Source organism: Lissotriton helveticus, chromosome 4_1 (genome assembly GCF_964261635.1).
Source record: "Lissotriton helveticus chromosome 4_1, aLisHel1.1, whole genome shotgun sequence".
Classification (NCBI taxonomy): Eukaryota; Metazoa; Chordata; class Amphibia; order Caudata; family Salamandridae; genus Lissotriton; species Lissotriton helveticus.
This window is the reverse complement of record NC_136063.1, coordinates 326,967,495-326,988,017: the sequence shown is the minus strand read 5'-3', so window position 1 is coordinate 326,988,017 and position 20,523 is coordinate 326,967,495. Positions and strand designations below refer to the sequence as shown.

The following is a 20,523-nucleotide window of genomic DNA, read 5'->3' as shown; positions in this document are numbered from 1 at the left end:
CGGCTCATGCCAGAGCACCATTTCACATTATTCCAAGCACTCTGCCTTCAGGATTGTTAAGGCCTGCCATAGGAGTGACTGATAGGAATATATGTGTTCATTTTAGGGTTAGATATAGGAATACTATATGTGTCCATTTTAGGGTTAGATATAGGAATACTATATCTAAAGCAAAGGGTGATTACACCACCTTGCCCCAGCTGTCAAGCAGCCAGTTGTGTCTGTTTAGTTAGTCAGCCCAGGGGTGGCATAATACATGCTTCAGCCCCTGGGAGAATTCTGGGTGCACCTCAGCCCTGGGTACAGGGACTTGGAGGGCCCAGTGCCAATTCAGTACCTGGGTACTATTTGGATAGAGAGAACAGCTAGGCTGTGGGTCTGATTAGCAGGCCCACAGCCAGGGAAAGTCGTAAACCAGTGAAGCAAAAAGCAAAAAATCTGGGTGATCATAGGATTGCAGACCCTACTCTCCTACACGCCCCACCTTTAGTGTACTGCGTTTGCTGGGACATCTGGCCTCTGGAAACACCTCTATTGCTTGAGCGACGAAAAGTACTAACCGTGAACTGCTGGGACTGGAGAGCCCCCATGGACTTTGCAGTATCGGTGTCTTTCTTTATTTTTTCCAGGGTGGTATCCACCTCAGGTCCAAATAAGTGATCAGGGTTTACAGGCTGATTAAGGATGATGGTTTATATCTCTGGTTTGAACCCGGAGATTCTGAGCCAGGCCTGACACCGCAACATTACACTTGTGTTAATGGCCCTGGCCGCGGTGTCCGCTGCGTCCAGAGCACATTTAATAGAAGCATTTGAGATGAGCTTCCCTTCTTGAATGAGCATCTCCGCTGCCTCTTTATACTCATCTGGCAAGTGTTGTAACAGGGTCTCAAGTGTATCATAGTGTGCCCTGTCATATCTGGCCAAAAGTGCCTGAGTGTTTGAAATGCGCCAGATATTGGCCGCTTTAGCCGCCACCCTCTTCCCCGATGCTTCTAGCACTTTAGATTCCTTGTCAGGGGGAGGAGCATCACCAGTAGTCTGTGAATTTGCCCTCTTCCGGGCATTAGAAACAACCAGAGAGTCCAACGGCAACTGGCCTTTGATGTAGGTAGGGTCGCCAGGAGCCGGCTTATACTTCTTTTCAATTCTGGGGTTTATAACCCTGGCACGTGTTTAAAAATGTTTGCAGCATGTTTTAAAACACCCTTCAGCATTAGCAGAGTCTTGACAGTCTTTTCAGAGGTGGAAAAGGTATCAAACAGAAAGTCCACTTCAATAGGGTCAGCATGCAGCTGGACGTCGTGATTTTTAGCTGCCCTCTCAATTAGAGCATTAAATGCCGCAGAATCCTCAGTATGAGAGGTTTTGAAATTATATATTTGAGTGTCAGGGGCAGTTTGCGGATCCCCTGGGTCCCCAGCATCTGCCCATGAGTCATGGTGATCCTCAGGATCAGTGTCGCCAGGGAAGTTTTACTCATCGTCCTCTTCCCCAGCCTCCACATCTGAGTAAGTGGGCGAGGGTGGAGCAATGTCCTGAGGCCGTGGAGTAATAGGTTCAACCAGAACTGGTGAATCCGTAGAAGCCTTTTTCTTCTTTAAAGGAACTGTGTAGGACTCCATAGGCTGTGCCGGCGTAATCTTTCGCTTGTAGAAGGAAAGTTTACCGCTGTCGGCGTTGATAAATTGTTCCGACTGCTCCTCCAGTATGGGTGGTCGATGTTTAGTGCTTACAACTGCAGGGGTTGGCTTCGGCCCCGAGGGCACTTTCGTCGACGTCTCGACGACCGTCAACGCCTTCGGCGCCACTTTCGGCGGCCGCGTGAACTGGACCGGCGCCGTTGACTTTGGCGGTTTGGCAGCGGGCTTCGGGGTGGAAGTATCCTTCGGATCAACCGTGGAAGCCTGGTTTCTGATGCGTTGCAACGAGTCCGACACCTGCTTCGCGAAGGATGCGGACGGTTTCGTCGACCCGACGGGTGTTCTCTGTCCACCAGCATGTGCCGACTCGAGTGTAACAGTACTTGTGGCCTTTTCTGGCCGACGTGCAGGATCGACAGCTTTTGGAGCTCCGATACCCCTGTCTGTGTCGACGGCTTTCGGCGCCGACGGTTTCGAGTCGGCGGCCTTGACAATTGGCTTCGGTGTCCCAGTCTTCGGCTCGACGCCCTTGAGCGACTTCGGCTCGACGCCCTTGAGCGACTTCACCGGATCGACCACCTTTTTCGGCTGCCCCGACATGTCTGAAGACGAGGAGGCTACCAAAGCGACAGGCGTCTTCTCTTTCGACGGCGTATGTCACTTTCGTTTTTGTCGAGACCGAAGCTTTCACTTTCGGTTTCGATTTGAGCAATGGCGGCTCCGTAGAAGTGTCCGTAGCCGGGCCCGGAGGCGAGACCGTGGATCCAGGTGTAAGATCTTGGGTAAGGCCATGTGGCGATCCCTCGACCTGAGCCTTAGTTAGAGTTCGAACGGGGCATAGCTCTTCACCTGAGCTATCTTCCGTGGCCCCATCGGCCTTATTGTCGTCTCCTACCTCGTCGACGTCTTCTGTGTCGAGCATTTCGACGTCTGCGTCGTAGTTCGAGTCGATCTCCGCCGCTGGAGTTGAAATCGGCTCTCGATCTTCCTGCTCGTTTGCTTCTTCCCCCTCGAAAATGTTCACCGGGTCAGGGGCCGTCTGCTGGGCCTCCTGGCGCGCCATGCGCCGAAGTCGAATCGTCTTCTTGGAGCGAAAACGGGAACAAGCCATACAGTTGGCTTCGTCGTGATCCGGCGACAGGCACTTGTTGCACACCGGGTGGACGTCGATGTGGGGATACTTTGAGTTGCACACGGGGCACCTCTTGAACGGGCTCCGTTCCATGATGAGTCGTCGAATAAGTCTGGTTGCGTTGACTGGGCCTCAAGCACCGAAGAGCCACGCGACTCCTCTGGATGTCCAACTCGGGAACAGAGCCGGAACAGAGCTGGGCACCGAACGCAAGACAATACCGACGCTATAGGAAAGGCCTTCGGTCTAAAGGAAAGTTTCTATCGATTCCGATCTCGAGTGATCAAATATGCATCCGAACCCAATGGCGGAAAAAAACAATCTGGGGATGGAGTCGATGCCCATGCGCACTGTAGTCCAGGGGAGGAGCCACCTATCTCGTGATACTTCGAAGACTCTTCCAGGACAACAATGTGTAATCATCCGGACCCAACACTAGGCGGCGATCTATGCTATAGATATGAATTCAGCAGCCCACATGCCTCGAACTTTTAAAAATATACCCATCAGAGACACGCATCATCTGTCAATACAGGTGCATCAACCAGTACAGAGGCCAGGAGCAGGGAGTGGCCAAACGTCACACTATGCCTAGCTCCCATGGAGCACAACTGGTGCAACAGATACCATGGCTAGGTGCAATGAATGGCTAAGTGCAATGATCTGAGTCTATAGGGGAGAGGTGTGGCGCCGCGGCCAGGGCGACTGACGCTGGAATCTGGGGACCACGGTTCGATCCCCGGCTCCGGCGGCAGGTTAGCCCAGCACCATGTGACTCTGGGCAATAGCTCGCTTAATCTTCCCGACGGCCCCCAGCGCCTAGAGACCCTTACGGGTGATTGTGCGCTTTACAAATGTGGACTTTATAGTCCAAAGAGAAGAACGGTTATGTGGATTGGTTCTTAGCTTTTAGCTTAGCAGACTAAATAACCCGCCCTAGTTAGTAAGGAGCAGTAACTTTTTCTGGTCAGCCTTTATTCGCTTCTCTCCACCACAACCACCCAGTGAGCTTAAAATGTACTCAAACCCACTGGGAGATACTGCCTTGTCACTGTAGTGAAAAATGGCAGCTGAATGTCAAGGTTGCATATTGCACATATATTAGAGAGGGTGACTACTGCAACTAAGCTGACCACCCTGTAATACTCTTTTGAATGCATCTCTGCATAGGGTAGGCCTGCCAGTTCCACAAAATGTGTTCACTTTTCTATAACTGTGTTCCAATACCTCCCTCATGTTGGGGACATTAATGAGGTTTTTCTGCACATATTTGTGTTTGTAGGTCTGGGCAGGTGAATTGTGTACACTGGACTCCACGCAAATGTTCTACACTAGATGTTGGCTGATGGGAGCTAGGCTGGAAATATACATCTCAATCTTGGAAATCAGTCTGCACGCCACCATGCCTACACCCAAAGCCAGTTGGCTTTGTGTGAGGGGGAAGGGTGCCACCAAGAGCGCCTTCGATGGAGCTTTAGTTACCCTGTCAGAATAAAAACACACTTTTTAATCTTGGTTTAGTTGACTTTAGGACTTCGGGCACTTTACCACTGCTAACCAGTGCTAACGTGCATGTGCTCTTTCCCTAAAACATTGTTTGGTTGGATTATAAATAATTGCCATATTTAAGTTACTTACAGGTACCTAGAGGCCCTGGGCAAATGTAGTGCCCTTTACTAACTTAAATACTACTAATGAGCCTGCAGTATTGATTGAGCCACTCACTTAAGTACCCTTTTAAACAGCAGGCCTGAGACATTTAAATAGACCACCTCCAATCTTTAGGGTTCATTATCAATCAGGTGAAGTCTTGCCTTCTTCCTGCGCAATTGCTCATGTTTCTGGGGTTTGTAATAAATTCGGTGGAAGTAACCATAAGCCTCCCGTCCAGGAAAATGGTGAACATTTGTCACGAGATCCGGCAGATCGTACAGAAACCCCAGACATCTATGCGCAGCATTGCCAGAGTGTTGGGTTACTCCCAGCCTCCGTCCAGGCCATTTTTCCAGGTCCTCTGCATTTTCGGGCCCTACAGAGACTTCAAGCGTCTCACTTGCGCAGAGGCTTGACATACACCCAACAGATTGCTGCTTTCTGAGGCAAAAGGAGCTCAATCGGTGGCTCTCTCACATGGAGGGTTGTGCCATCTTCTGAGCCCTTACGGACCTGGTGATCAAGTCTAACGCCAGTGGTTCCGGCTGGGGGGCACGATGTGGAGAGATCACCACTGGCGGAGGGTGGTCTGTAGAGGACCAAGCGTTGCACACAAACTGCCTTGAGTTGATGACAAGGTCCTTTGCAGTCCGCTGCTGGATCAAGGACAGGGCTCAGTCCTGCATCCTCCTTAAAATGGACAATGTGGCGGCGGTCCGTTACATAAATAACCTGGGCGCGATCCAAAGCCCTGGCGGACGTAGCCAAGGAGTTCTGGGAGTATAGTCTGTCGCACCAAGTCTCAATGACAGCGGAGCATCTTCCGGGGGTGTCCAACCAGGTAGCGGACTGGCAGTCACGCCATCTCCGGGCTTCGGCATATGGAAACTTTTTCCTCCAATGTTCCATCCCCTGCAGGATCTGTGGGGACCGTTCTCGATCAACCTTATTGCATCATGTCTGGACTTCCCTGGTACTTCAGTTGGAGACCGGATCCGGGGGCGACTGCAATGGAAGAGTTCTTTGAGGACGAGGATACTTCTTTTCCCCCCTTTGCCATGATCATGCGGGTCACAATACAGGTCCAGCGCCAGCAAGCGGAGCTGGTAGTGATCACTCCAGTTTGGTTTCTAGTTCTGATGGAACTTTCTTGGAATTCTCCAATGTCTACGCCCGCTCCCTCATCTCCCGAGCGAACCTGCGGCCTAACCTCACCCTCTGATCACGAATGAGTCCCTCCCACTCAATGCATGCAGATTACCGGGATAGATGGACGGTCCCGGGAATTTCGAGAAAAGCTGCAGATCTCCTCTCAAGAGCCTGGTCGGACGGCACCATTAAACGGTATAGGTAGGCCTCGTCTCGATGGAAGAGTTGGTGCTTGCGACAGAGTCTGGATCCCGTGGGAGCAGACGTTGTCCACTTCCTGAATTTTCTGGCGCAGCTGGCTTCTAAGTGCTTGGCCTACAGGACGATAAATACCTTCCGGTCCACCATCTCAGCTTGTCATGTCTCCATGGCTGGCTATCCAGTGGGAGAAAACCCATTGGTGACAAAACTACTATGCATTATCCGCCTTTCCCTTCCTCCGGAACCAAGATACTCGGTCCTCCGGGGTGTTAATAAGGTCCTGAACCTGTTTCCGCTGGGCCTAGTAACAAATACCTTTCCCCTAAACAGTTGCCGGGCAATATGGCCATGTTGTTGTGCCTGGTGTTTTGCCAAAGGGTCTAGGATGTCAGGGCCCTGGATATTTCGGGGAGGTCCTTTACTCCGGGGGACAAAATGTCATTTACAGGTAATTTCCTACCCAGCCTTTCCAGAAGTTCCCAAACTCTGTGTGGTAAGTTGTATCAAGGCTAGGAAAGAATGACTGGAGTTACGCCCACATGGAGTGCGCCAACTGCTCATGGCTCTGAGGAAACCCTTTAGAGCGGTCTCTTCCTCAACCATCACAAGATGGGTTTGTTGGGTTATGCTAGAGCTGGCATCAACACAAAGTTGTTTGGTGTGCACTCTGGCAGAGGAGCGATGGCCTCGAAAGCGGTCGTGCTAGGGGCCCACTTGGAGGACATTCTGAAGCGGTCGACTGGTCGTCAGATTCCACTTATAAGAGGTTTTACTTTAAACCTGTCTCCTCCATTGCCAACCCAAGTGGTGGATAAGCTTTGAACTAGCCTAATCCTAAGCTCCGTGTCCTGCCATAGAAAGAAAAATTTCCTAGCTTTCGCAACAGAAAGTTTTAATTCTATTAAAGACTCGGAGACAAGGATTAGCCCACCCGTAGAATGCTTTGAAACCCACCTGGGTTTTGGAGACATACGTAATAATGCAAGTAAAGTGTTTTCCTGCTTTAAGGCTCTGTTTTAGAATGTATGAATTAGTTCCCTGCACGCTGAAGGTTACGACTCCTTTCTTTAGCCATAGGTCTGGAGAAATCGAAACAGGAGTTAGGATCTTCCATAGTCTGCTTTGTCACAAGAAGAAAGAGGAAGCGCTGCAGGACTCGGTCAGTTATGGAGCCAGGAGACGTCTGATGGGCTAGCGACATTGTCATGGATGTGTTTTTTCTAAAGACTCATGGGACATTTAGTCTTCAGTGTTACGGTTTATTTTGCGATGGTTGCTGTTTGAACAAGCATTGGAAATGCAATAGGTCTTGCCTTTAAGTTTAAGCAATCTGGATTGTTGCTTTGTATTAATTAATGTCTGTTTGAGACATGTTGTGTTTTTATGTTAGTATTGTTTTTGTTTACTACTTGAAAGCAAACTTTAGTAGATAGGAGCCGCATTTTTGGTTTTGGAACGAGAATGATTAGAAAAAGAATGAGGGCGAATATAATATAGTGAGGAGTATAACTGATGCAGAAGAAAAATGTGGGGATAGAGTAAATGGGGAGTATAGGTAGAAAATATGCTGGAGTTAATGTTTTGGATGTTGGAAACTGGACAGCAGTATAATGTATAATGAACAATAGAGTAGTAGCTGAGTGTATAGTGTGTGGTGTGAGATGCAGCAGAATAGATGCGAGTTTGAAGCAAGGTAATTTTATTTTATTAGCATCAGGTATAATGAAGTATAGATGTGCAGTAGAGCATTTGTTGTCAGCTATTAAGAGAACACGTCGTATAAACATATGCACTATTTAGTCTATATAAAATGCTCTGCAATACTTCCTGGTTTGACTAAACCATAATTCGTTCTAGTTCCCCAAGCATCATTTTCGAAAATAACCAAAAAACATTTCTTAGCGAGATGCTGTTTCAACTATACAGTTATCAATACTTAAAAAACTTATTTTTACAGTATCGGAGATGCTGCATCTACCATGGTGCTCGCTTTGCTATACATTTACAGAATGACAGCAACTAGAAACCCTCACACTGAGTTCACAGTCAAAATGCTATTTTTTACTTGGTGAACAAAAGATTTTCAGCTGAACGATTACTGCATGACAATTTAATCTATGCTGTGTACGCATGGAGCTTCTTTTACACCAGTAAAAACAAACTTTGGGGCGCAGCTTAGAAGAAAAGTAATCGTAGAAGCACTGAAAATTACCTAAGCAGACCAGAGCAGGTAAAGTGGTATTTTCACCACAAAGATTAATGTTGTCAATTTCAAGCGAGATCTAATGGCAATGCGCAGTCTTGGCTAGTAGCTGCCCTAGCACAGACAGGTAGGACCGATACAGAAATAAAGCCGGCGTAGATAACAGAGGGTCTGCAACTAGCGAAGCCAAAAGCACCAAGTGCCTCCACACCAGTCCACGCCCGCTGTTGGACCATGGGCTAGAAGGAACCAAAGCAAACAAGGGGCTGGCAGGCTCAGCTTTGGGAGAGGCTGCTCCAGTGTGCAAGCACACCACTAGTTCCTATCCCGCAAAACAAGCAATACAAAAGTCACGCACCTCTGTGTAAGGGTCAATCCTACTAGGAGATACGGCTTCTTCTCTCTGGATCTAGCGCTACGACGCATAGGCTCACACTATTTTTTCTCCGACACAGAACGTTCTAATGTTAATTTCAGCGCTGTCGCTATGGGCGCATGTGCACCAGATGCCTCTCCCTGGGGTAGGCATAGGAGGCTCTCACCGTCACTCGGCGGAAGTGACTGCCACCGAGCGGGTGTATCGTTCACAGTTTTAGGAAATAAACTACTACAGAGCCCGGAAGTAGTGAAGACCCAGGAAAGTCCGCTTTTATTACACACTGTTTGTTCGGTGCCAGCACTGTTTGTTCGGTGCCAGTATAGTCATTTGCTTTCGTAGTGCAGGTTCAGAACGTGCGACTCTTATTGCACAACACATGTTCAATTAATAAGACGTTTAATCAATCACTTAATAGATTTCAACACATCCGATTTATTTAAAAACAATACATTTTTAACACAAACACCATTTTTGATTTAATTATTCATGCATTTTTATATAGCACAAACTTTACACCAGCACACCCTCATAAGTCTAGCCAAACCAAAATGGCGTCAGCCCGTCCAGATGGGCCGTCCTAAAAGTGGACAAGGTGGTAACCCCAAAGCCGATTTTCAATCAAGCTCTAGCGCTTAACTAACGATGAGGCGTGCCAATTGAAAACCAGGGCGGGGCTTAAAACCCATCCGAAACTGTACCAACAAAATAGAGATGATTGATGATAAAATCATTAGTACTAGTCTCTCCTCGAGTTGCCCTTTGTCGTCATCTCAGAAGAGTGGGACCTCTAAATCGTTCTCATTTTCTGAGTTCCCGGCTATCTGCTTGGGTGAGGTAGAGGTTCTCATGGGTCAAATTAAGAGTGGATCTCCTCTAGATCTTATCCCGTCTAGAGTTGTGCCACTGTTAGGCAAGTCACTTGGTCCTATGATCCAGTCCTTAGTCAACCTCTCTCTCTCTCTCCAAGGGTAGAGTACCTCAGGAGTGAAAGATGACTCAGGTTAGACCCATCCGAAAAAACTCCACCATCCCCTGGACGGAACTGTCTAACCTTCGTCCCATTTCTCTCCTCCCGTTTCTGAGCAAATTAATGGAGAAGCACGTCAATACTCATCTGTCGAGCTTTATCGAACTAACTGGAGGCCTGGATTACTCCCAGTCCGGCTTCAGGCCAAATCATAGCACCGAATCAGCCCTCCTCTCAGTGACCGATAACAACCGAATGTCCCAGGATAAGGGGAACTCTATGATTCTGGTGCTATTGGACCGGTCAGCAGCGTTCGATACGATATCCCATGACATTTTGCTCAGTCGCTTGGAAGAGGTGGGGTTTGAGGGTCGGGCGCTGTCCTGGATGAGGAGCTTTCTATCTGGCCGTACACTGCGTTAGCATGGGCTCTTTTTGTTCGGCCTCTGTTGAGCTCACTAAGGGGGTGCCGCAGGGCTCTTGTTTGAGCCCAACGCTTTTTAACATCTACGTGCCCCCCCCCTAGCTGGCCTTATGAGAACGTACGGATTCATCCCAGTGTCATATGCTGATAACACTCAGCTTCTCTTCCCTTTTAAGACACTTAGCGCCGCGGTCAAACAGTCCTTCTCTGAAGGTATGAAGGGCGTATCGAAATGGATGGCCTCAAATTTCCTACAGTGTAATGTGGGAAAGACTGAGGTGATGCTCTTTGGGGAAGCCACATTATTGTGGACACCGGATTGGTGGCCCTCAGACCTAGGTTCCGTCCCCAGCCCTAAGCAGGTTGTTAAGAACCTTGGTGTGCGGATTGACCAGGGTCTCTCTTTAAAGGAACACGTAAATCAAACAGCTGGGTCCTGTTTTCACGTTATAGGACTTCTTCGTAGAGTGTTTCTTCTTACCAGATACTGCTAGAAAGACCCTTGTTCAGGCCCTAGTGCTCAGCCGCCTGGATTATTGCAACGGACTGTTGCTTTCAGCTAATGATAGCTTACTCAGTAGGCTTCAGGTGGTACAAAATACTGCCGCTAGGTTAGTTCTAAATGCACCGCCTAGATCCCACTCACGCCCGTTGCTGGAAAAACTCCATTGGCTGCCGATCCGTCAACTGATCAAATTTAAGATCTGCTGTGTTGTTCACAAGGGAATACACGGTCTGGGCCCTGCGTATCTGGCTGGGAGGTTTGTCCGCTACAATCCAATACGCAACCTTCGTTCCAGCAACCAGTCCCTTCTTCAAATTCCAACTATCAGAAGGGCTAGACAGGGTGGGAAAGCACTTTCCTATGTGGGCCCATGCCTTTGGAATAAACTACCTGATTCCCTTAGGCAGTGCACCAATCACTAGACATTCAGGAAACTGTTAAAAACATTATTATTCCAACCTTAGCACCTTCCACAGTTCTCTAGTTCCTTCCATCTCTGAGCTGTTTCTTTGCCTTGGCGCGGAGATACTCCCTCGGGAGTCGATTCCAAACTCATAAATAAATAAATATTGATTCCAAAGGGCCGGTGCATGGCGAGAGCAGTGCTTGCGCGCGAACACCAGGAGAGACCAAATAAGAGGGAAAAAAAGCCTAATCCTTGCCTCAAAGTCCTTAATAGAATTTAATTTTCGTTATGAAAGCCAAGACATTTTTTATTCCACTACTCACTCTCCAAAACTGTTCACATAATTCCAGCGTGGCATATATTGCACATCGTTTTGAGGATTTTTAGGAACCTTATGTGAGTTAGCCAACATCTCAGTTCCATGATATACAACACTCAACATCTTTGTAACTACACTCCACCAAAGGGACCCGGAAAACCAATGAAAATCGAAGCACTTTGCAGCTGTCATGAGTATGAAGTGCTATAAGCATGCTCCAATCAAATGTACTCTAAAATTTGCTGCAAGAAGATTGCCAAAAGCATACTTAAAAGACAAATCAAATTTGTACAAGTTTCAAAAGAACAGTAGAAATGATTAATAAGTTTCACCATCTGGGAAAACAACATACATTTGAGCCCTTCAGTGACTACTTAGAGGATGGTCTGAGCAACCACAAAAACTGATCTCAAACTGATTAATGTTGCATTTAAGTACAACGGGTGGGGCACATGAAGATATTACAGGGCATTGATAAACCCTCAACATATTTTGGCCAATTTATGAAAATTATAAAGGCTCAATAAAATGTAGGCCCTGCCCTTACTTAGGCACGTCATTTTTTGTGAGAGAATGGCCAGGATGAAGCCAACTTAAGCTGGGACAAACAAGAGTAGGTCCTTTACAATGTAGCCTCTCAATCTTATCTGAATAATGGCAGCCTCCACTCTCATGCAACCTGAACTAGCAGAGTTACCTGATTAGAGGTGCTAAGGTGCTAACAGCAAGGGCTTTCCTAATATTACTACTGTAGTATTAGGACAAGTAGAAACTTGTACTGATAGGAATCACCACAAATCGCAATATGTTTACAGTATATTGTTAATAGAAAAGATTCGGAGAAAACAGTAAAAAAAAACTCCTACATTAAAAGCCTGTTCAAGAATTTTGCGACCAAACTAGACTTTTTGGAAACAAATATTTGCTCATAGTTTAGCAATTAAGTATTAATATGTAGGGTACATTTCAACAGTAAAATGAGAACACTTTAAAACAGAAATAAGTACCAAAAGTACAAGAATGAAAAACTCTTAATTTTATTTACATATTATAATAGTAATCTTAAAACTATACCTGGACGAAAAGCCATCTTGATCTTAATAAAAGCTTCATTACAATCTGCCAAAAGATATTTCGCTTTTCTGTGATAAATTCGTACTACTCCCAGTAAAAGATGTCCGGACGTCCGCAGTGCCATCTTCACCTAAGAAATCATTGTAAAGACCATAAACAAATTTCGTTAAAAGTGTATACCCTCAAGAGATAGTCAAAAAAGTTTGATTCATTTAACACCCAGTGTCAAAATGAGGCAAAGCTCAGCTCATTCAGAATACAAACAAAAAGTTACTCAAACAGGTGCTCGTCTTCATGGATCCCTTGCCTCTCCTTCAAAGCTACGAAAGCAAAGTAGTGAAAAGGGGGGGAGAAAGGGTTCTCTTGTGGCAATGAAACACAGGAGAGTAGCTGGTGGGCTTGAGGAAGACGGATTGGTAAAGCAAAGGCCATTGCAGAAGTGACCATGGAAGGTAAGTGACTAGGTCATGAAGGGATCACATTCTGGTGGTTAGTGTCAGGCCACACAACCAGCTATCCATACATGAACAGGTGGAGATTGTGTAGAAAGGTGATACTGTTGGGCTGGGAAGGCAGAGAGTTGGGCAGGACAATCAAAATTGAAGGAGAAGACACATGAGTGGGGATCAAAATGGTACAAAAGGGGGTGATGATGGACTGAGCATCTGAATCAAACACTCCCACCCAGTCAAAAGATCTGGGTTCAATCCATCATTGTTTTTTAGCCCACTCTGCCACCCCAGTTCAGACATGGCTATATGCAAATCAGTCTGACCCTGTGCCTCATGGGAACAGTCCAGCCCGAACTGCCAAGCCATGCCTTACCTGGACCGGAAACAAGCTTCCGAGGACCGGTTTCTGGCATTCCCAGATCAGTTGACTGGGGGCGAGTGTTTGTATTGTCAACGCACCCTCAATCACCACCTTTGGTTTTTCTTTGTTCGCCCTAAGTTGGCAGGGTATGCTCAGACGCGAGTCCCTTGCTCACTTTGCCACTGGAGTCAAGCAAGCCTGGCTGAAGACGGCTGTAATGCCAGAAACCGGTCCTGGGAAGCTTGATTCCGGTCCAGGGAAGACATGGCTTGGCAGTTCGGGCTGGACTGTTCCCATGAAGCACAGGGTCACACTGATTTGCATATGGCCATGTCTGAACTGGGGTGGCGGAGTGAGCTAAAGAACGGTGATGGATTAAACCCAGATCAGTTGACTGTGGGTGAGTGTTTGTATTGTCAACGCTCCGTCCATCACCACCTTTGGTTTTTCTTTGGGGATCAAAATGGTCAGGACACGACTGGAAAGGGAAAGCTAGTTGGCAGCAAGTTATTGATGGGCCAATGAAATGAGGGAGGAAGTGCAGACCGGCTGGTCCGAGATTGGCAGGACTAACAGGAATATTTAGATATAATGAAGATGCCTTTTGACATTGCTCTGGATTGGCTACTTTCCTTAAAACCCAAGCCGTGGCCTTCACCTCATTTCGCTCAAAACCTACTAATCTCAAATATGGAATATCCCAGGGATAATCATTAAGCCCCACCCTATTCAATGTCTGACAATCTACTGATACCCTTGGTAAGTTCATTTGGCTTGCATATAGTGTCATAAGTAGATGAGAACCAAATCATTTCCATCTATAATAATCCAGCACAGGTTCAATCTAATTTTCGCTCATGATGGAGTACAGTATCTTGCTAGATGAAATACATTTTTAAAATTAACAGTGACAAATACGAAAACATTGTTTTTTTGTTCAACAATCAATTGAATGGAACTTCTCTTCATGGTCCAATGAATTTGGTCCTCTGCCTTCACAAGTTGAATCCGTAAAAAAAAAATCAAATAAATAAACCTCATGTTTTATGTTCGGTCATAAATACTCTCAAAACAGATTATTCAGGTCACTGGCTGTTTCTCTGATGATCATATTAATGGGGGTGGACCCACTTAGTTCCTAGTCCCTTCTAGAAATAACTTGGTTCAATCTCTTCCCTTTGTACCTGGATTTTGGCAATTTCTGTAACTTGTCACTTTGCGCTATCTTCTTAACAGTTTCTTGGTTACACAGCCACCTGCAGCTAGTCTGATCTTGAATGCCCAATGCACATTTTCCAGCTCTTACAAAGAGGCCAAATTCTACACTGCCACCGTGTTCTCTCAGGAAAAGGTCCACATACTTCATAATACTTTTTTTCTCTAATAGAGCAGGACGTATTAATATACTGTTGAAACAATCAAGTCAGAACAAACGGTCACAATTTAAGGTTGAAGCAGCAAGGTGCTTCGTTCAAAAGAGGCTGTCAGAGCAGAAAAGAGCTGCATTGGTTACGATCACTTCAAATATATATTTCACTTGCAGCTTGCTGTCCCTTCAACCTTTCATTGGAGACATGGACAGACCTTCGCAAAGAACAGTAAATGAAGGGGCCAGCCAGGACAAAGCTGCAGAGAAAGCTAATAAGGGTCACGTAGACAATGCTCTATGTTTAGAAGTCCCAGAACTCTGCTCTGTGCTGGAGACCAACTACAGTTATGCAGGAGGAAGATCCTCACTAGTGAGATTTTGTCACTAATTTCCAGCTGCGATACCTGTGATAATAGAAAATTATGAAAAGGGGGATGGCCGTTGCTCAACCCTGTGGAGCCTTACTTTAAATTTACGAAGCAACGTGTCTAGCAAGAACCACCAGTAAAGTCCTAAATGAAAATAAAATAAGACAATTGTATGGATGGGTGCTGCAGTGACATGCCAAGCTTACTGGGCAGGTTAAACACCAACAGCAGCTGGCTTTATCCTGACTTCTGGATGTATTTTTGACTCGCTGCATTGGATCTATTCTTTACCTTTGTATTATGTACTAGCTGCGGAGCACCGTCGCATTCGGAGCATGACAAACAAGGGTACAATCTCTGCAAGGCTCGTCGTGCTTAGAATAATTGGTTCTTGCATCCTGGTCTGTACACAAAGCACATGCTCACAACAGCTTAGCTTCCTCATGTTAAGACAAGGAAGTTGAAGTGAGGCACAGTCCCTAGTCAGTGAAGAAGTACACACTACTTGGAGACATCACCATACAATGAGATCTCAAACATTTTCTATAAAAGCTACTTAATGTTCAGTATATACCACATAAAAGATCAGTGCTACAAAGGTGACCATTTTATTCAAGACTCCATTAGAGGCTGTTGCATGCACGGCTACTGTTGGGTTTGGTCCTTTATGCAGAGTCATCGCAAGACTTTTTGCCTTCCTCTTCCTATTTTTTGCTGAATATGATTTTATTGGCTTAGGCACTTTACCACTACTAACCAGTGCTAAAGTGTATGTGCGCACTCCATAAAACATGATAACATTGGCTTATCTTCAATTGGTATATTTAATTTACCTGTAAGTCCCAAGTAAAGTGACATTACGTGTAGCCAGGACCTGGAAATTAGGTACTACTAGTGGCCTGAAGCACTTATTGTGCCACTCAATTAAGTAGTCATTTAAACATGCCTCACGCCTGCCAATGCAGCCTGTGTGCGCAGTTTTAAACTGCCATGATGATCTGGCAAAAAAAAAAAAACTTCTGTCAGGCCCAAACCTTCCTTTTAATCCATATAAGTTACCCCTACGGTAGGCCATGGACAGCACAATTGGCAGGGTACAGTGCAATTAAAAAATGGTCAACAAATGTGTTTGCACCTTTGGGATACGTACCTTTGGCGAAATGATGCTTTCAACGCTGCTCTCCAAATTACACTCAAAAACATGGGCCTTGGTTAGCTTTTTATCCCAGTGGGCCGCTAGCCAGATTTTGGCTAGCGGCCCTCGCTTGCTCAGGACAAAGTGGGCGTAGAACATTGTCCCAGCAGCCTAGGAACACACAAGGAACTCCTAGAAAATAAAATAAATTAAGTTATAGATTAAGTTGAGCTCATGTCTCATTATTGGCAAAAAATAAATGTGACACCAATAAAATAATGCAGAATTTGGATTTAATTTAATCAGGACCAACAAACGTTTTCAAACTTCTAAATGAGTCACCTTGGCAGGAAGTCAGAAAGTAGAAAAACCCGGATAAACTGGCCAACTGGAATTTACTAAAAGGCGAGATATCAAAAACATTAAGTGGGAAATACTGCTTTGGGTCAGTTTCCTTTAAGATTGGGTGATCTATACATTTAGACAATGAAAAGATATGGTTTTAACTCCAATAAATAGTGCCAGATTTTCATATTACCAAGAACACGTAAATTAGTTACATTTAGAATAAGTATATGTAGATATGTGTCTCATAGAAATCTGGCATTTTTGGGAGAATGTGGGCCTATGCTGGACATACCAGGCTTGCAGTGTATTAAGTGAGTAAATGATGGGGATTGGTGATCAAAATAAATGGCACAGTGATCCCAGAAAAGGGAGCTGTGACGTTAATAGGTTACAGGAAGACAAAATGCCTACATAAGCACAAGACGATCAGTAGCAGAGGGACTATACAGGAAAGTAACATGAAGGTAAGCACTGTGGGGCGAGAATGACGTATGCTGTGCATTTTTATTTAAGACTTTCAGTAACATTTTTACAGATCCAGACATAAATCCATTTACTTGTCTGTCAGTTTGCACTTATTTTTAAAAATAGAAAACAGCTCTTCTAGCATCCTAGTAGTAGCATCCTAGTAGGCTGACCGCATTCAGGTGCCACAGAGATGACAAGACCCTCTTCCCCAACGAGTGTTTCCTAATCTATTGGGGAATACTTTGGGGCTGACCTTGCTCATGAATGATTAAACCACCATGCTCTCAGGAGTCAGGTGCTGGGTCAACAAGGCTGGTCCACTTGATTCCCTTGCACTTGCGATCGGATGCTTCTCTAGCGTGGTGACGGACAGCACGCGGATCTGCCAGATCCCAAGCTCACGGCACACAGAAAATGCTCCAGCACTCACAGGAACGCTTTAACTCCCAGATTTTATTGGGATTACAACATACATGATCAGATGCGTTTCGGCTACCGCCTTTGTCAATAGTGGCCGGCGCCGCCATGAGTAAAGTTTAAATACAGCAGTACTGGTAAACAAAGGACACCTAACTTACTTCAGAAAAGGTGTCGGCCATTTCTAAACGTGTGAATCAGTAAAGAAAAGCATCAAAAAACAGTCACATCTTAACTATAAATGTTAATCAACCCAAATGTTGTTAAACACATATCGTCCTGGATGGGCTTTCCAATCTTTTCAACATAATGTTTCATGGATAACTTGTGAACTCAATTCAAAGTCAGACACTCTTGCCCTGGATGGGCTAATCTTATGGTCAATAGTTATCCATTCCACCCGATGTACAAAATCCTTGTCTAACCTTCTTGCCTAAGCTTCTGATATGATCTCAGTCACATACACATGCCAGTACATACAATAAATCCATAATCACATTGTCCAGAGAGCACTATAGGTGCACGGCCATCTCCTCACCACTATTGAGACCTCTTGGCCTCTTAGTTTGGTTATCAATGTTGTACCGCGATTCTAATCTACGTAACTGTAATTGCCTGTTCCCTCCTCTCACATTTAAGGGCACTTGGTCCATACAGAAGATCACTATTGCTTTGATGGAACATCTCAAAATGCCTCCCCATCGTGTATGCTGGATCCTTATTCTGTATGGCCCTGAGGTGTTCCAAAATTCGTTTCTTTGTGGGATGGATTGTACTTCCAATGTAACGCAAGCCACATGGACATACCAAACAGTACACTGTGTGGCTTGTGTTACAGTTCATCAGGCTCTTGATCTTCCTTGGTTTCTTCATGCCTGGTACCTCATATTCTAACACTTTTCTGCTGTTCTTACATGCCCTGCACTTGAGGCACGGGTAGAACCCCGCCAATTTTCCAAATGGAGGTGCTCTACTTTTCCTTTCACAGTGACTCTGGACTAAGCTGTAACGCAGAGATCTTGCTCTTCTGAAGGTTATCAGAGGTGCCTTCGGTAGATCTTTGCCTATTACTGGGTCTGACCTCAAGATATGCCAATTTTTGGAAAAGATCCTCCTAATATCTGTAGCGTCACCGGAGTAGTCTTGTAATTCTCAAGCTATTGGCATCTTTTGCTTTCGGTTTGTTAGATCTTCCTATAGCGATCAGATCTTTTCTGGGCTTTATTCAGCTTTAGATTTTGCCTCATCAAGCTTTTCCTTACTGTATCCTCTTGCCTCAAACCTCCTCATGCTGTCTTTAGCAGCAGTCTGGAAATCACATGGACACGTGCAGTTTCTTTTATTCTTACAAGTTCGCCATACGCAGGGCTCGAAAATCCCCTCGACCGCTCGCATAGTCGAGTTAAATTTAACAAGGTTGAGCTGTTTTTGGGTCCTACTCACCCTTTCTGGCAAGTTGGAAAACATACCAACTTTTGTTCTCGGTCTGTGAAAACTGAGCAAATGTGACAAGATAAGATTTATAGGCATTTTTATTGCTCACAAAGTTAATGAGCAATAAAGATGCCTTTAAATCTTATCTTGTCACATTTGCTCCGCTTTCACAGACGGAGGTCAAGTAGGTTGCAGTTAGGTCGAGGACATTTTTTAAGGTACTAGTCCTGCAGGACTAGTACCATTTTTTTGATTTTTCGAGCCCTGATACGGGATACTAGTTATTGTTTTCCCTTAATGGCAACTGCTCGCATGTAGCGCGGAGTTCCCTGCGGTCGGTTTTCTGTGCAATGCCGTGCACAGTCTGCCCTCAGCAGGGAACACCTTCAGGTCCAGAAAATTAACCACTTCTGCGCTAACTTCACCTGTGAATTTGAGGTTCAGATTGTTCATGTCGAGAATCTCAAAGTATGCCCTGGCCGATTCCTCTGTGCCTTTATAGATGATAAATAAGTAGTCTATATACCTATTCCAGCTTACAACCCTTCGGGTCCATTCAGCGTTCCCGTCTGCCCAGGCCACCTGCTCCTCCCACCAGCCCACAAAAAGGTTTGCGCAGCTGGGGGCGAAGCAGGTGCCCATCGCAGTACCACATATTTGTTTGAAGAGATGTTCCAGGAAAAGGAAGATACTATTTCCTAGGCAAAATTTAACAAACTCCAATAGCATTTCATTGTGCTCAGCTAGGTTCATAGGTTTAGTTCCTAGAAACCATATCACTGCTTCAATTCCTTAGAGATGGTCGATGCTAGTATAGAGGCTTGAAATGTCAAGTGTTATCATGACTTCCTCCCACAACAAATTTCCAATTCTTAGCAAAAAGTCCTTTGTCTCTCATGTATGAAACCAGTTTTTATACAAAGTCAAAACGAACCTGTAAATATCGTCCTAGTGCTTTGGCGGTTCCCAAAACAGAGAACAAACTCCACTTATCTTGCAGTTACAGTTTATTTTGCCCTTTCCTTAATGACCTTGCTCTTATAAAGAAACGCTATACAATTGTGATTTTTAAACACAAAATGTGATTTCATCATGTGACATGATGGAGCATAGGCATAGTAAACAGACTATTCACTAACAGTATGTAGGTTTCACTGTATTCGGAGAGTACTCATGTTAAATAAAAAGAATCATAATTATTGGAAAATCCTTATTAACATGAGTAAAAGCAGAATAAGTATATCATTGTAATAAATATATACAACCTCCATCGCGGAACTCGTCGCACCCCACGCCATCACCTCCACCAACTACATCCTACTAGGGGGTCTGAACTTACACATCGACAACGGTACCGACCCAGACTCCACTGCCCTCCTCGACAACCTAGGGCTAAAACAGCGCGGCAACACACCCACTCACCGAGGGGGCCACACCCTCGACTCCCAGTCTGGATTCCGCAGCAACCACAGCACCGAGACCGCCCTCCTCACCGCCACTGACGACATCCACCCGCTACTCGACCAGGGACACACCGCAGCCCACATCCTTCTAGACCTCCCTGCAGCCTTCTCACAGCCAGACTGCACGACGCGGGAAGCCAAGGACCCCCCCACCCCCCCCGACTGGATCCAATCCTTCCTCTCCGGTAGAACGCACAAGATCCGACTTCCTCCCTTCCTCTCCAAACCCAAGGAAACCAACAACGGAGTACCCCAGGGATCATCACTCAGCCCAATGCACCAGATGCAGTTTCCAGGAAGGCATGAAGAGCGTGGCAACCTGGATGAACTGCTGCCTGAAGCAAAACTCAGAAATCAGAGGTCCTCATCCTGTGTCCCTGCACCTCCGCCTGGGAAAACACCTGGTACCCCCCCCACCCCCGTAGGAAAACCACCCACCCCCACAGACCACGCTCGGAACCTTGCCATATCCTCGATGCCTCCCTCACCATGAACCGCCAGATCAACGCCGTCGCCTCCACTAGTTTCATCTGCCTACGCATCCTCCGGAAGACTTTCAAGTGGATCCCCTTCAACGGCAAGGACCGTCACTCATGCACTCATCACCAGCCGACTGGACTACAGCAACACCTTCTATGCCTGAATCAACAAGAC

At 45.9% G+C, this 20,523-nt stretch overlaps 1 protein-coding gene across 3 annotated transcripts in view; it reads right to left on the bottom strand.

Annotated features, from left to right (window-relative positions):
• RAD21 (RAD21 cohesin complex component) overlaps nt 1–20,523 on the bottom strand; it is a 337,501-nt gene that overhangs the window by 224,424 nt on the left and 92,554 nt on the right. For all 3 annotated transcript variants that reach the window (XM_078686859.1, XM_078686858.1, XM_078686860.1), the window contains exons 2-3: nt 15,755–15,931; nt 12,055–12,184 (exon numbers count right to left, since the gene is read on the bottom strand). In XM_078686859.1, the coding sequence (XP_078542985.1) occupies nt 12,055–12,184; nt 15,755–15,898 (274 nt within the window). In that variant the 5' untranslated portion in view covers nt 15,899–15,931. The remainder of the gene's footprint in view (nt 1–12,054; nt 12,185–15,754; nt 15,932–20,523) is intronic.